This window comes from Papilio machaon, chromosome 10 (assembly GCF_912999745.1).
Source record: "Papilio machaon chromosome 10, ilPapMach1.1, whole genome shotgun sequence".
NCBI lineage: Eukaryota > Metazoa > Arthropoda > Insecta > Lepidoptera > Papilionidae > Papilio > Papilio machaon.
In genome coordinates, this window is record NC_059995.1 from 1,645,772 (window position 1) to 1,662,829 (window position 17,058).

A 17,058-nucleotide genomic window follows, 5' to 3' on the forward strand; every position below is an offset into this window, starting at 1 on the left:
ACATCGAGACATAAGAGAGTAAGCTGATCGCGTGTTTTTTTTAATAACACAAATATAAAACCTAGAATATGGCTGGCTGAACAAAGTACCTTGGAAGAGATTTAAAAAAAATAGTCATTTAAGTTTAAATTAAATATGATTACAAAACACATATTAATGTGAATATTAAAATAATCTAAAGTTAAAAATACAGTAACATGGGAAGCATTTTCTCACGTTATTATTTTACGTTTACGGAAGGCAGAGACAATTACAGAGTTTCTTTATAATTGCTAGAACGCGGTAGTCTATGCTCGCCACAGATTATATCTAAGTAGGTGGTTGAACATCGAAATAGCGTAATACGATTAAGAAATATATTGTATTATAAATTACTATGTAATAAGTGTCCGTTAATTGTTAAATTTGAGTCCGAAATGAGTCCTGTGTAACAAGGAATAATAATCGTACTTATAACTTGGATTTTAAACTATGACCAATTGCGACACTCATGGTCGTCAGTTGATCCTTCGTTTTAGTATGAGAGATTTAATTTAATATCTCCAGAATCATCCCTTATTGACAAATTAAGAAAACTGTGTGCTGCAGTTCAAATATTTTTACCTAACTTGATATTACGAAATGGTTGAAAATAATAAACATTTCATACAAATTAGTTATATTGTGCCCTAAAAAACATCAATTGAGGTATCAAAGTAAAAACGAGCTAATTAAGTACACTGGTGTTTCGGATGTCAGTGGAAAGTGAGAGAGCATAGCGGACACGCTCTCATTACAGTCACTATTAGATTTTAGCTATGACCACACCTAATTTACAATTAAAAGTAAAGCACCCATCATCATTGTAAATAGTTTTATTTGCAATGGCATCAATAAAAACAATTGATTCAATTCCATGTACAAAGTATTCAAAAATGATTTTCTGTACTTTTTAAATTTTTAACTCACTCCTTACTTCTTCATGCCATAGTTAGTTAATTTATTGGTGATGCTTTCACCATAAAGATTTCCGTATTTAAAAAAAAAGATATTCTCGACTCTTAATAAATTGAGTATGAGTTTATATTTTTCTTTTCCTTTGGAAATTTTACGATAAATGTTGATCGAAATCTGCAGATTTAAGTGTTTGTACACTTTCACGATTCGAATGTATCCATGGTAATCGAGATTTTTATCTTGTGATGTAATTGTATGAAATCCACAGTTTTTACAATTCCGTCGAAATTTACATTTACATGTTGCATTACGTATTTGAATACGATTAAGTACCTTGTTTTTTAATCTTTATAGGCATTGATTATAGAGAAACGTACTAAGTAAACAATGTGGTTAATCAAATTGTTGGTGGGGTAAAAATGAGCATGTCATTTTGGTACGTAAAATTGAAACATCTTTAAGAACTACTATTGAATCAAGAGCGTACACAGGACGAGCACACAAGCAAGAAAGTTTAGAATATACTGTTTTTTTATTTTTATTTGACAGAGTTGATTACGCGCTTGACAAGTCCTGTCTCGTACAAGGTCAAGTTTACAAATATTGTTAGACGTAGACATTATCCACATGTCTCGGTGCGTTCCATTAGAGATGCCGGGTACCCCCGCATTCACACGTAAGGATGGCTACAAAGTAGAAATCTCACATAACCCTGTCTTTCCACCTCGATAAAAAAAAACCTCCTGCATATATCGTCAAAAATACAATATGCCGCATTCGAAATGTATACATTCATGTTTATAAAAACATAGTTTGTATAAAACCGTATACAGCTCGGTGACAATAACATTGTGGAATAGGATTTACGCACCACTAAACGTGACGAGTTCACATTTTAACTGAAATGTTACACAAAAGATTTTTTTACGAATAAATGTATACGTACGTTAAAGTACGCTGCATCAATTTGTTGTTAATTTATTTCGATGATCCCGAATAAAACACAATATCTTCATTACTATGCAATAATTAATAAATAATGAAAATCTTGATTGAATCGACTTATTTAAGCATCTTTGATGTAAATTTTACAGCTTATATAAAAACTGATAATATGAGATAGAAAATTAACCTATAATGATAGACAACAATTAGTTTTTTTTATGAGTTATATATTAAAAAATAGACAATTTAATTAAAACGTTTTGAGTTGATAGTTAGCTACGGAAAAGTGACTATGCTTTACTAACCCACATTTTAAGATTTAACAATTATAAAACAAGATTAAAAATTACTATAGAGCAAGCGCGAAGTGATTTTTTTATAAAGAAGTATTCAAAGATTTTGTTCCTATTTACTATGTTTATGTGAGCTTTGCAATCATCTATTGATCCTATGTATACGGATGAAATTGTTTACATATGGTGTCAAACTAAATTAAATTAGCGCCAATCAATTATTAAATAACATTATAACATCTTAATCTTTGGCTGAATATTGGTGTTGGTGTTTTGCATTTATGCTTGTTTAATTTATTTCTCGCTGTAAGATAAATATAAAAATAGACGTACTTTTAGAAATAGACAATGATTAATATAAAATTGACAAGAATTAAAAAATCCATTGCATTCCTACCCGTTACTTCGATTAGGAGTAAAATGTACAAGATTGATCTCTAGCGATTCGCGTCGTGTGCGTTACAGATTATGTGTCAGCTTGCTAACGGCGTAAACGGTATACGCAATGTTATTTGAAGTGCGTAAACAAGTGAAGAAAAGCTTTAGGTAATTGGACCCATGTGCGCAAATCAAGAAAGTATAAAGTGTTTATAAATCTATAATACATCCATCCATCCAAATTCTTTGAAAATACAAAGATAACAATATGTGTTCTATTTCGTAGATTTATAAAACTACGCTAAGGTTCTGTCTTAGATATCATAAGATAACTCTGTGTGTGGAATTAAATATATTAAACAAATAGTATATCGATAGAAGTATATGACAATTTTTCACAGTAGCATACAGGTTAGAAGCGGTCGATTACATAGCACATTCCGTGAGATGTAGACTAGTGCGGCTACTCCGCCTCACCGTTACAGACCTAGTTGCGACCATTTAACATGTTGTTAACAAATACTAGAAAACACTAAATATGGACTGACCACATATAATTTTAGTCAAAATATTCTTTATTAGGATTGGCAAGTTGTCGGCGTCAGTTTTTCCGTCCAAGTACAACGTGGGTGCCTTCAAGAGTAAAGTGATCTTTCGGCTTAATCACCACTTCACATCAGGTGGAATTATGGTAAAAAGCATCAAGGAAGGTAACCAGATAGGTAGATATTATAATACGACGTAACTGATGTCACAGTCAGTTCATAGTCAAAGCGTGCAAATAGTCAGGGGCTCGCGTGTTTAGGAAACGGAAGCGCGCTTCGCTGCCGCTGCCGGTGCGACGGCAGCCATTGTCCAGCCCTGGGACGACTAGCGACGAATTTATATTATTTTCACATGATATACGATTCACTCATCAATGCGCATGTCATACAAATTGTCCTTTTGAAAAACCTAGAAATGATTATTTTAGCCAATTTAATTTTATTAATTATACAACCTTGGCGATAATATGTTTTGATTCGATTTCAATAGTTATTTACATGAGTTTTTCATTATAATTTATGTTGCAAAGCATATTAATAATAATTTTTGATGAGCTTGTGATTGCGAATAATATGTGTTGACTAAATCTATAATGGATGGACGAATATGATTGTAATTGTACAATAATTATTTTGACATTTTTCTGCTCAAATATCATAGCATCAAGGTTAAAAGTATTTGAAATTGTGATTTCAGAATACATTATTTAGGTTGAACATTTTTGATATTCAAAACCACCTTTAAACGTTTTAAGGGGGGGTGGGATATGTCAATCATTTAAATCGAAATTTCATGAACGCAACGATAACAAGTAAGTACTACTTTGAAGTAAAAACTAAATTAATTATAGGTATTTTTTCTGAAACTTATATCTGCAACGATAGCCGTGACGAAATTAAATTACTTCTAGTTATTGAAGTCGTAGCTTTTTTTATTGAAGATGAATATTTTTTTTTAAATTGGAGCTACAAAAACTTGTTGTCGACGAAAAAACTGTTTAAGAAATGACTTCGGATATCGTCACGTATTACATCATTTATAAACTAAAAAAAATGTAACACGGTTCTAAAACGATTTGAATATTTTTACAGTGAAACGTATATCACTTGTCAAAGAGACAATTTTCTACTTTTCGCTGCCGCCAACTAAAACTATAGCCTTATAGACCAGTGAGATTAAAACAAAACAAAGGTTATTATGAAATGAGACATAGCGCACATATGTCGTACACATCAAAATAATTCGAAAAGCCCAGTAATTCTGTAAATAACGTTGTAATGACCAGCAATTCCGAGTGATCATTACGCCGCATACATTGTTGGGTGGCCAGTTGTACGTTATTAGTATGCATATTTAAGTATCATCAACTTTCCCTGTAATTCGCTTGCATGAGCACACGTCGCCATAGTTATTTATGCTTATATTATTTTCTAGAATAAAATATTTAAAAAAAAAATTACATGAAGTACAGACTTAAAAAAATACAAGAACTTCATATGATGGATGAATGTTTATTACGTATCTCCAGAACGACTGAATTTAGATCTAGAACATAGTCTAAAAGAACACAGAGGCTACTAATAAAGGTATTTTCTTAATTCTTAATACTATAAATGTCAATGTTTCCATGAATGGATGTATGCATGAATATTTGTTAGAAGGTATCTCCAGAACGGCTGAACAGATCTCGATGAAATTTGTCATAGATATAGAACACAGAATGAAAGAAAATAACATACTACATAACATTTTTAATTCAGTGCGGGTGAAGTCGGGGCACAAGTTCGTGTTACATAAATCGGTAAGGTAGATGATAACAAGTGAATTAACAAAATGAAATAAACGTGTGGATGATCATATAAAAAATTCTTTAATTTTTCTGTACATTTGATTAATATTTTAAATACAGTTTTCTACTTGTGTGTGGTGCTAAGTACGCAAAAAAGATATTTCCTATCGATACATTAAGATAGAATGTATGGTGTTAGATAATTGTTAAGTTAAAGTTATTCGTCAAGCTCGTAACTTGCTAAGTAATTGTAAGTGTGCAGTCCTCCTTGACCGGTAGAGGTCGCGCCCGACGGCGGATACTTGTCGCGTGTGATCACTTATGTAATTGATTTAATAATGTACTAGCTGTCGCCCGCGAAATCGTTCGCGCAGATAAAAAAAAATTAATGAGTAGCCTATGTGTTCTTCCAGACTATGCTCTATATCTAAACCAAATTTCATCGAGATCCATTGAGTCATTCTGCAGATACCTTCAAACACACAACCATCTAAATATTCGCATTTATAATATTAGTAAGATTACTACAATACTTAATACATACTTAAGTTAATATTTTGATTTGTATTTTACATAAAATAAACAATTGTAGGGACAAGTATTTAGCACTATACTAGTACAAAAAAAAAATGTTGTGGATTTTTTTCTGTGGTATATTTGTGATGAAATTTAAAATTGCTTCGTCATGAATGATTAAGAGCGAGGACTAAAATGGTGTATGATATCGTAGAAGACAACCTGTTTCGAGTAATAAGAACAGTCGTATGAAAAAAGATCTTGACGAAGAAGACCGAAAAATGAGTTAGGTGAAGTTTCCAAAAGATTGGAAAAAGACACAGAGAAATAATAATGATGATAGTTTTTTTTAAAAAATATGTAATGGCTTTTGGAACACTTTTATTTTTATCTACTTGGATGTATAAACTACACGGCGATAATCGAGAGATTGGAAAGTGGTGGATACATGAGTATACTAAGATATCATTTTGAAGTTTAGTAATGAACACATACAGTTCACATTCATGATGCTGTGGTTAGTGTAGTGAGGGGTTTAAATTTGATGTTCAAAGTTTGAACCTGGATGTAGCAACTACATTTCGTCTATTGAATTGTTAATATATGCTTAGACAGTTACTTTATACATTGCCGAATACCTATTATTACCACCTTTACAAAGATTATCAATTTTTTTGAGTGCTGCTGAGCTTAAGATTTATATAATCGTGGAAGACACTTATTATGCAAATAAGACAAATCTGTTAAGAATGAGCCGGCAGACTCTCACGCTTGACATCGCCGCGTTAGAAGAAAGTAAATGCATTGATCGGAGATAAGAAATGATTGTTCAGAAACGCCACGAGAGACCCCGACCTCTCTTCATATTTACTTACTACACGTAACGTTAACAACAAATACAAACTAAATCACGTATTGACATTCTAACATGTGCTACATAATTTGTACCAGTTATTGTTTGTTCGCACATCAAAAACATAGACAACCTACCTGTACGAAATCCGTTTTCTCGGTCAAATTCTCGAACCTGGCTAGAATTTCTTTCACTGACACTTTAGGTTCGGTGGTTTCTTCGTGTATCGTCTCCATATGTCCACTAGACGACGACGAATAACTTTGGGGGCATTTTTTGGTTTTGCGAGCGCGGGTGGGTTCGGGATCGTGAGTATCTGCGCCAGAGTCGGAGTCCTCGGGGTTGGACGCATCGGCGCTAGAGAGGGCGCCCTCGGAGGAATTGATGAGGGAGTCGAGGGAGGGCGCGCGCTGCGGGGGCGGGGAGTCCTGCTCGAGGGCGTACATGTGGTGCAGGTGGCGCCAATTATCGCGCATCGCGTGCGAAAGCCGCGGCCGCTGCATGCTGCGGCTCAGCGCTGACTGCGCTCACCACGCGCCTCACACGCCGGACGCGTCTTGCACGCCGCACGCGCGCTTCTTCACCGAGCCCATCTTTGGGACTTACGCATCCAATGTTTTTGACATTAAGTAACGTTTTTATAATAGTTTATTGAAATTAATGTTTATATTTAAATTTTGCTGAGGTCAAATTATATGGTATTCAGAAATTCAATCGAATTTCAGCCGTTCTGGAAATAACTAATAACAAACATCGATCCATACATTCGCTTTTATAACATTAGTAAGATCGTAAGATTAAAAAACTATTATTCTATTGGAATTTCCATTTTCAGCGTTTTTATTTTCATTTTTGTCTTTGCAAATCAATTTGCAATATAATGAAGCATAGTAAGTGTATATTCTTCTCTTACAAATCTAAAGTTATTAAAAAGATGGTGTGATTTTATCGATTTGGCTAGATTTTCCACGCGACATACGGTGAGCGCTAACCGCAATTTCCTTCAATGTACGCACTACCTTTATTACTTTGTAGCTATATACATTATCTACAAGATGCATCAAGGAAACTTACAGATCTGTGATAGTGTTTTTAATATTTAAAAAAATACGAAATAAAGTACTAGATAAAATGTTGATCTTTCATTTAAAAAAATGTAATGAAGGTTATGTTTCGTTTTAGGGCAATTTTGCCAATTGCAAGACATTTATAGAGAGCTTTCTCATTAAATATTCGTATTTCTAGTTGTAAGGATGGAACATTCTAGAATCTAGATGTTGAATGAGGAAGTGTGGCCGGCACGGGGCGGCCGTGTGTGTCGGCGCGGTCAGTGTAACGGGCTTCACATCTCAACGCTAACGGGAGCAATATTGCTTACCAGGGTTGACTGATCTTACATATGGGTACATAGTGATAATAGATCACTATACTACTACTATGTCTAAGGTCTACCTTTTCAAAATAGGTTTGCGTGCTTTTTAATAGTAGGTTTAGGAATGTCGTATATAAATTATTATTTTGTGTAAATTGATTGGAAATCATAACGCAAAAAATGTTCGTAACTCAAAATATTTTATTTAAATCCTACTTGTCGAATACATGAAATGAAAAAAGAATTAAAACAATAATTTTACCGAAAGTTTATTATCGAAATGTCGCAGCAAAAGTTGTACTTTTGTTGGTTTAATGGAAAGTGCCATAAAATTTATTGAGTTACTTAAATGAGAAATAAAATCACTAAACTTCAAGAAACAGCGCCTGAGACGATGATCCGTGAAAGTAACTAATAAAAATGTATTTTAAGAGATATCGAGTAAGTAAAATTATAATGAAATTTTTTATTTAAAAGTACCGAGTGAAAAAAATATCGTCATATCGTAATATCGTCAAAGAATAAATCTTAAATCACAAAATACAACCGAATTAAAGTATCTCTTATATCTTACGTAATATGGTACACAAAAAAATGATCTCGCGACTAAATACGAAATGTCATAAAAAAGACAATGCTCATAAATTAAATATGCAAAATATTGGGCTCAAATAAAATCGTGATCGGTTACATAATAAAAATCAATTTGAAGAGCGAATTGTATAACTTCGGAAGCAGGAACCATTTTTTTTGTTTATTTAAACATGTCAAAATTTTACTTTTTAATAACATCGAGACAAATGCTGAATCATGATGTCACTGGCACATAAATTAAAAAAAACTAACTTCAAGTAAGCGATAATAGTCATTAAGATATAAGCAATACCGATATTTTTGTTTGCAGTATTTAAAATGAACTGCCGAAGATTAGAATTTGTAAGAGAACTCGATATTCGTCATGTACAAATGTTAATCTTTTAAGAAAAAATACTTGACGTTTGTACGTTCACAAACACGTAACAAACATTTAGGTAAAGAGGACGTGAACTTTCATACTGTCAATTTTATGATGACTTACGTATTGTTGAAAATCAACATTGAAAATAATAAATCTTAAAATACTTAGAACTTGTTCTAAACTTTAGAAATAAGTTTAACAAGAATACTGGATAATGAAAGTCAAAAAATGTTATAAAATAATTTCACACACTCGATAGTGCTTTCATCTGAATAATTGCAAGATGTCAGGATATTTTTACATTCTAGTTTCTTCAAAAAAACTTTACCAACATAATTTGAAGATTTCCAGGCTAATAAACGTGATCATCATGTTAAAACTAGAACATATTGCTTATTGTGAACATACCTGTGTATACTGCAATGCAAACTCTACGATAAGGGCGTGTGCATGATGTGCGAGCGGCGCGTGCAGCGTGAGCGGCGAGTCTCGCGCGGGCGTCAGCTGCAGAGTGCCGGGTGCGGGGGCAGACGCGCGCAGCCCGCCCAGCGACAGTGTGCGTCGCACCGTCAACCCGGCCGGACCTAACGCAACACAAGACTCAATTTTGGTAACAAATAAGAAAGCCACTAATCTGTTTCGATAATAAACTCGATATGAATTCAATAACAGGGAAAAATCCAATCATGCGCCTCAGCCAACTTACCTTTAACACCGATTACAACAGCGGCGTGTGTGACAGCCAGCACGGCGCTCTCTCCGGGCGGCAGACGTGCGGAGAACAGCCTTGCGAAGTAGAAGGGCCAGCCGCGCGCCATCTCGACACAGGCGCGCTTGGTGTGCGCCCGCGCCGGCGCCCCGCCCCCGCCCCCGCCCCCGGCCACGCCCTGCGCGCGCAGCCACGCCTGCCCCGCGCGCCGCTCCGACGCGCTGATACGCAGCGACGCCATGTTTGAAGATATGTCGCTGACAATCTGGTATAGAAATAATTCATTTAAAATCAGCAGCAGCAGTGTCTAATAAAAAAATCTTTGTAAGAGTATTGTGAATGTCTTTAATTAACTATGTATAAAGTTACTTACTTGTGCGTAAAGTAAATCCAAAATGTTTGGCTCGCTGTAAGTCTCTAAAGGCGTGAATACTTCTTTACGCACGCGCAGTTTCCACGGTACTCGCGTGTAAGTCAAGTAGGCGCGATCTGACGGAAGTAAGGCAGCTGGGGCGGGAACGTCGCCTAAAGAAATAAATCATAGTTAGATTATATAAAAAATAAATGTAGACAATAATGATCTTAAAATTTATAGAATAACTTACGTTCAATGTGTTCCGTTCTATCGGTGGCATGAGTCGAAACGGATTGCCTTCTTTCGGCTTCAATCTTTCTTTCTCTCTCTTTCTGCGCCATGTGAGTTTTAAACGTCGCCCTCTCCGGCCTCCTCGACGTTTCAGTATTCTCCGGTGGAAACACGACGTCCGATCGTGGACTGTCCCTCATGCGTCCGACTAGCATGTCCCTGGAATTCTTCCGTCCATCGAAACGATCGAACTCGTCAAAGTATGAAGATGAACGTTTACGTTCGAAAGTGGCCGCCAGTTCGTTCTCTTCTTTTCTCCTTTCCGCTCTTGTTGGGTGAATTTCGTATATTTCAGACGCTTCGCGACCTGAATAATTGTCCCGCAAGTCACGCCTGTCCGTGGTGTCTAGACCGGATTCTGAGTCCCACTCGTCCCTGCCGTGCTGCTGCCTCTCCTCGCTGTAGCCTCTGACGTCGGACTCGTCGCCCCACTCGTTGACGCGGCGCTCCCGCCGGTCGGCGGTCAAAAACCGGGATGCTAAGTCATCACCCTGGTTTGAATCGGTCTCGTCTTTTCTACGTGAACTCCAGTTGGCTAAGAAAGCGTTGCGATCGTCGGCTTCCCTGTTCTGGTGAACACCGAATGTGTCTCGGTCGCGGCGCAACTGGGCGAATGATGCATCCGGGGCCGGGGGAGGTGGCGCGGGTCTGTCCGGCGGAGTGGGAGGTGACTTCGGGGGAGGAGGTGCGGGGCCCGGCGGGGCGGGAGGCAGAGGAGGCGGAGGGGCGTCCCACCTACCTCCGCCCAACTGTCGTTCCAACATGAGCTTCCTGGTATCCTCCAGTTTGTTAATAGTTCGAGGTGTCTCGGCTGCGGAGGAGGTGCTCCGCACGGAATGGTTGGCGGTGACGCGCTCGAGTCTTTGCCTCATTTCAGAGCTGAGTTTCAATTTGCCCACACTGCCGGGTGAGGGCCGCTGCGCTCCTATTTCAAAGCTCCGTCTGGCCGTTCTCTGAGACGGTGGTTCTCTGCTCGGAGAGATATTTCGTCCGTCCACTTCGAATTCTTCCCATTCTATACTAGGCGAGGCCTCGGACCGCGACCTGCCGCGAGGGGGTTCATGCTCGACCAATCCATTAGTTTGCGCTTGCGGGGTATGACGTCTCTGGATTTGTCGCATCTTAAATTTAGTAAAATCTTGGGGTGTCTCCGGGTTGACCGCATCTTTCGGTGGCGGCCATCTCCATTTCCCAATCCTAACGGTCTTCGCTCGGCCGTACGGATCTAAGAAAGGTCTCACTTCCGAGGGGTCGATGTCGTGCAGCGGCGGGGGCATGGGCGGAGGTGGTGGGGGAGGTGCCCCGGTGGAGGAGCTCTCGTTGGACTCTCGCCTCGATTTAACCGCATTTCTAGGAGGCGAATGTACCTGCGCGTGGACAACAGTCGATGAACGCACGGGAGAAGTCGGGACGGAGTCTGTGGGCTCCGCGACTTGTCCGGCGAGAAGTGTCTGCAGCGCTTGATTTTGTGCCAGCAGCTGCTGTTGTATTTGAAGATTTTGTGCCATGGCGTTTTGCAGAAACGCGCGTTGTAAATTTTGATGGTACGCGTTAATGTCGACCGTACCCGGTGGCGGTAAGTGTAAGCCTAAAGCTGCCGCTAAAGCTTCGGGAGTAGCCGGCATGGCGGGCATCGATGGGGGCAATGACATTGCTCCATAGTTGATAGCGGAAGTGGTCGCAGACGCTCCTCTGGGCGTCGCTCCGCCTCCCTTTATGGCACCCGAGAGTCCTTCACCATCGGTAAGTCGCTTCAGACTATCGTTCATGAATATAGGATCAAATAGATTTGTGATGTAGTCGTCGACGGAATCGACACTAGATTCCTTTCTGCTCGACTTCCGCTTGTCGTCTTTTCCGCCGCCTTTTATCAAGCGATCGATTTGTTTATCATTAAGAAGACCATCTATCCCCTCGTAATCGCAGGTGAGTATGTCGTCGATGAACTCGTTGTACTTGCGGCCGCCTTTGATGCTGGCGGCGAGGGAGCGCGCGTCCGACATCTCGTCGATGTTGGGGTCCAGCACGGGGGAGAACAGGTCGTCCAGGAACTGGTCCACGTCGGACGCCTGGCTCGGCACACGCACTCGCCGCACGTGGGATGCTAAACTTGGCGCTTCAGATGTATCCGACATTGCTGATGACCTAATGAAAAAAAATATATGTTACATTTAATCATGATAGCGAGTGAACAATATTGTGGTGGTAGGAATATAATTTACTAATTACCTAACACCTCCGAATTCTGAGCTCTTCTCAATATAAGCACGACTAGACTGTGAGCCGGCGGGGGCGCGCTTGCCGGCGTACTGTGACTTGATGTAGCGCGAGGGCACCGCCCGCGAGCCCGTGCCGTACTCCATCTCCATGGCGCCCTTACTGCTGGCCACGCTGGGTGCGCCGCCCAGCCGCTCCACAGAGTGGTAGCGGTCGTTCAGCCGCGACTGCGACAGGCCCAGGTCGGCCAGCTTCGTCGGCGGCGGCACGGGGTTGCCCTCGCCCAGCAAGTTGTCCAGCGATCTGCTGCGAACCTTGTCCGATTGCTGCTCGAAATATCGCTCGTTCAAGGCCGAATCTCTAGATAGAATGTCGTGCGATATCTTCCTTGAATATTCGTTGTTATGCTTGTTAATGGTGTGGGACTCCTCCTGTTCCATCTTCCAATTGTATTCAGATTCGTCAATGGAATCTTCTAGCATTCGTTGTATACTCGGAGAGCGGGATTTGGGTGGTTCCGGTGGCGGCACCTGTTGAAAAGTTACAATTATGAATGTTTACTAAAATTACTAAATGTAGCTGTCACGGTTATGACGTTTGTTAGTACATACCTGTGGTCGCACAGCTCGCTCTGTGTCGACGGAGGAGGCGCGCGGTGGCGGTGCGGGCGCAGTGCGTGATGTGGACGCACGCAGCGGCTCCGTGCGGCCGCCCGGCCACGCCTCCACCTCGCCCACCGCGTCCAGTGCGTACTCGCACCCCGCCCACTCTATACAACCATATAATTATGTTATCCATGTAGGTATAAAACATGATAAATGAATGAGATATTGGTTATAGAACATTACCTGTGAGCTGTCCGTTGTGCTCCATGGTGAGCGACCAGCCGGTGAGGCCGCGCTGGTGTCCGGCGGCGGCCAGCGCGGCGGCCGCGGCGCGCTCACACGTCGTCCACGCGTCTACGCTAACATGTCTCAAGGTATCTACGAAAAGAATATTAAATTAATCATTACTCTACATGTATTTCAGTTATATAAGTGTGTTTTATTGTATAGAGCTGTTTGGTATCTAAATAAATAAATAAATACCATCGTACAACCGCAGAGGCAGGGCGGGCATGGCGTTATCTCCGGCGCGCCACTCTAGCGCAGTGGGCGGGGCCCGGCGCGCCACGCCCGCGGCCCGAGCTTGTGTCGCCTCCGCACCGCCCACCAGTCGCAGCAGCCGGCTACGCTGACGCCCATTAGTCGACTCTGATATCAGCCTTAATAGGTATCTGTACAAAAAAAATACAAATTAATAGAACTAATCTAAAAATCCAATACAAGATGCATTTTGTATAATTTTGTTTTGTTAAATCAAAACATAACATATCTATATATATAAAAGAAAGTTGTGTTAGTTACACCATTTATAACTCAAGAACGGCTGAATCGATTTGACTGAAAATTGGTGGGCAGGTAGCTTAGAACCAGGAATAGGACATAGGATAATTTTTACCCCGTTTTCTTTTTTTTTTTTATTCTGCGCGGACGGAGTCGCGGGAAAAAGCTAGTTATTGATAAATTTCGTATTTTAGACAAGTATTAACTGCAAATATTTGTATACTTTCACGCAAAACATAACATATCTATATTTCTTTTATCGTTTTTGTAAGCTTATAAACTGACTTGTGTATGGCGGGGCCGGGCTGGAAGGAGGCGAGGCAGTGGGCGACGAGTTTCCAGACCCTCTCGCTGGTGGCACCCCCTATACCCGCCTGGTTGGCCAACTGCACCAGGATCTCGTCCCGCAGACCGCGTGACGCTATCCCGCGGGACGCTATGTAATCCGCCAACACCTAAACACAAGTAATATATAACTTTTTTTCATCTGAAATCACTGAAAGATATTTTAGTAGTGATTGTTTGGGTCCCTCAGATCATTGGAGTTGTTTTTTTTAATTTCTTCTGAGTTACCTTTTGCCGTGTGTCGTCCCCTGCAGCAGACTCGTCACACCAACGCAGTATTAATTTGAATATAGCGATCGCGTCGTTGAAATCTTGATCTCTGAAAAATAAATACATACAAAACTTTATAACTAATCGTAAATTAAGTATCGAACTGGTACAGATTTTCAAATATCTTGATTTGGAACATCTTAGGTCTCTTTACCCGGAACTAAACCTTAGATGTGTTGGGGCGCAGTGGGATGCGGGGGGAGCTCACTGCGCAGTGCGCAGATGACCTTGAAACACCAAGATATTTAAAAATACGTACATATTAGTTAAAAACCATGCGAAAACTTTTTTTTGTCATATTTAAAAAAAAAATTGTGTTTTGTGTGATTAACAAAATAAGTATGTTTAATATAGTGCGCTTTATAAAGTAAAAGACTTCGTTTAAAATTGTGGGTAGTCCAAATTTCCAGTAATGATCAATACAGACCTAACTGCAGCTTTAGAGAGGAAAGGTTTGGTGATGGGTTGCTTCTTGGGGCTGAGCTGGCCGCCGTCCGCAAAGTATACCGAGCTGAATTTGGAGAACGCGAACTGCTGCAGGTCTTTGGGAAGCTGGATGCGCTCTTCCTCCGCGAACACGTCGCCTGACACCTGGGGAAGATTCAAATATGTATTTTAAACTGAGATAAAACTCATCTTTCAATTCTTACTTTCCAAAACAAATTCACACTCAGAAATATATGTTTTTTATATTGTTTTCGAACCTCATTCATTGTCATATATTTTTTAAAGGGAATATGAAGGATAACAATATGTGTCAAATGTCGCGAACCCCACAGTGCGTTTGCTATCTATATAGTGCCTTTTAATATTGTACCTTGGTAATATTCTTCTCAGTGTGTGGGGGTGGCATCTCGTCGACCTTGGTCAGTATGAAGGCGAGCTCCGCCGGTACTTCCAGCACCTGCAGGCTCTCCGCCTTCGCCTTCTGTTCCGCTGCACGACGTCTGACAATGGAAACATTTATCATTAGTAATCTATAGCTAAGTCAGAAAAGCTTTAGTTCACTCACGATATAGGTAATACACTAAATGCCGCACTCAGAGTTATTAAATTAAGAGCGTCACTTAGTGTAGATTTAATATGATTTATCAAATGGGAACAATTCTGAGTAGTTAGTACTCCTTACTTGGCGGCCGCCTGCTGCGCCTCCTGGCGGCGTCTCTGCGCATCTCTCTGCTCCTTCAGCGCGGCGACGCGACGCCTCGCCCGGCGCGCGCGCACCAACGCCTGCGCACGCACCACGCCGCGCCGCGCGCGCACGAACCGCCGCCGGTCACGTGACCCGCGCCACCACGACTGGATGCGGACGGTGGACGCGCGCAACTGGTTGTAACGTTTCCTAACCACGAACATTACAATTTAATACTTTATACATATTACAATATTATCGTTTTATAGCAGACTTCAATAAGAAGGAGGTTATCAATTCGACTGATTTTTTTTTTTATGTGTGTTACTGCGAATCTCCGCCCCTGGTGGTCTGATTTTGATAAGAATTATTTTAATCGAAAGGAAGTGCTTGCAGATGGGTCCCATTTTTTTTTTTTTGTAATATTCAAGTGTTTTGATAGTGGAAACGTATAGTAAAAGTATAATTTTAATCAGTAAATAATTTTTCTTTTTAATATTCACAGTGACTCTCCCTGTTTCAATAACTAACCTAGCAAGGTATCCTCTGATGTGAGCTTGTAGCGTAGTAGCGGCGGCTCGCAACTTGTCAGCTCGTGCTCGCTCCAACGCGCGGTGCAGCGCCTCGCGCACAAACACACGCGCTGCGCCCAGCTGATAGTCCGCGCCGGCTAGAAAATAACACAATTAGTATGACTTAAGGTTCAAATTGATATGTTCTACTGATAAAATTTATAAAGTAAACTGCAAGGTCCATTCAAATATACTTAAAGTTTATGATTAAGTCGAAGAACTAAGCTTTGAAATTGACAAAGTTTAGAACGGTATTTTGAAAAAAAGAACTGAGTATGAATGAACATTTTGTAGTGTATGGAACGTTAATCATTCGACAAACTTACAACCACAGCTAGTCGAGAGTTATAAAGATGAAGAACTGTTAATACGTCGAATTCTAAGATGTACATTTTTACGGCATGTAACAACAGATTCTCGGTAAGTAATTTAACACGTAACATCAACAAGTGTAACACTTTCCCCGCCAAGTCACGGATGCGTAAGCCACGTTATTTTTACAACACACATTTCTGAAGATTGCATTTTATAACAGTTTGACAAGAGATTGTAAAGACGTCACACAAACCTCGTCTATTTCATATTGCACTAGTTGCTGCCCGTGACTCCGTCCGCACGGAATAAAAACATTAATTAGTAGTCTATATGTGTTCTTCCAGACTACACTCTACTTTTAATGTCATCGAGATCCGTTGAGCCGTTTTGGAGATACCTCCTAACACACATCCATAAAACTATACACTTCATTCCGTTATCTATTCCATTCTTTTCTAAGGATGATAACTTACCGTAGATTTCTGAGACCAAAATCCCCGTTTTAAAATATAGTTATCTCTGTTTTGTCAAAGATAATAACAGGGATAGCGATACGTTTTATACAAAGATTTGGTCTCAGAAACCAACTGTTATTCTCTTCTAGCATACGGTGAGTTTACTCATTCACCGTCTTACACAAAAGTAGATTGTGAGAATATCTTTTAAACTTACTTTTTGAAGGTACTTTTATAAAGAAATAAACAAAATCTAAAGTGATTACACTCGCACTTTTAAAGCACACACACTCACTTTTACGTCTTGAAACAGTAGTAAGTTATTTTAGAATGTTATTCACATGTACACAAGTCTTAACGTGAATTCCGACTGATTCCTTTCTCCCACAATCAGCCTATCGCACACACAATGCACGTAAGTCCCTC

The 17,058-nt window shown here is 40.0% G+C and overlaps 1 protein-coding gene across 1 annotated transcript in view; it reads right to left on the bottom strand.

Annotated features, from left to right (window-relative positions):
• The window catches only part of LOC106713338 (unconventional myosin-XV), a 94,165-nt gene that overhangs the window by 33,056 nt on the left and 44,051 nt on the right, over positions 1-17,058 (bottom strand). Inside the window, exons 9-22 of the mRNA XM_045679772.1 lie at positions 15,822-15,960; positions 15,288-15,500; positions 14,976-15,105; positions 14,586-14,749; positions 14,117-14,207; positions 13,829-13,998; positions 13,247-13,434; positions 13,007-13,141; positions 12,770-12,927; positions 12,171-12,688; positions 9,901-12,086; positions 9,669-9,820; positions 9,293-9,560; positions 8,995-9,170 (exon numbers count right to left, since the gene is read on the bottom strand). Coding sequence (XP_045535728.1) covers positions 8,995-9,170; positions 9,293-9,560; positions 9,669-9,820; positions 9,901-12,086; positions 12,171-12,688; positions 12,770-12,927; positions 13,007-13,141; positions 13,247-13,434; positions 13,829-13,998; positions 14,117-14,207; positions 14,586-14,749; positions 14,976-15,105; positions 15,288-15,500; positions 15,822-15,960 — 4,688 coding nt within the window. The remainder of the gene's footprint in view (positions 1-8,994; positions 9,171-9,292; positions 9,561-9,668; positions 9,821-9,900; positions 12,087-12,170; positions 12,689-12,769; positions 12,928-13,006; positions 13,142-13,246; positions 13,435-13,828; positions 13,999-14,116; positions 14,208-14,585; positions 14,750-14,975; positions 15,106-15,287; positions 15,501-15,821; positions 15,961-17,058) is intronic.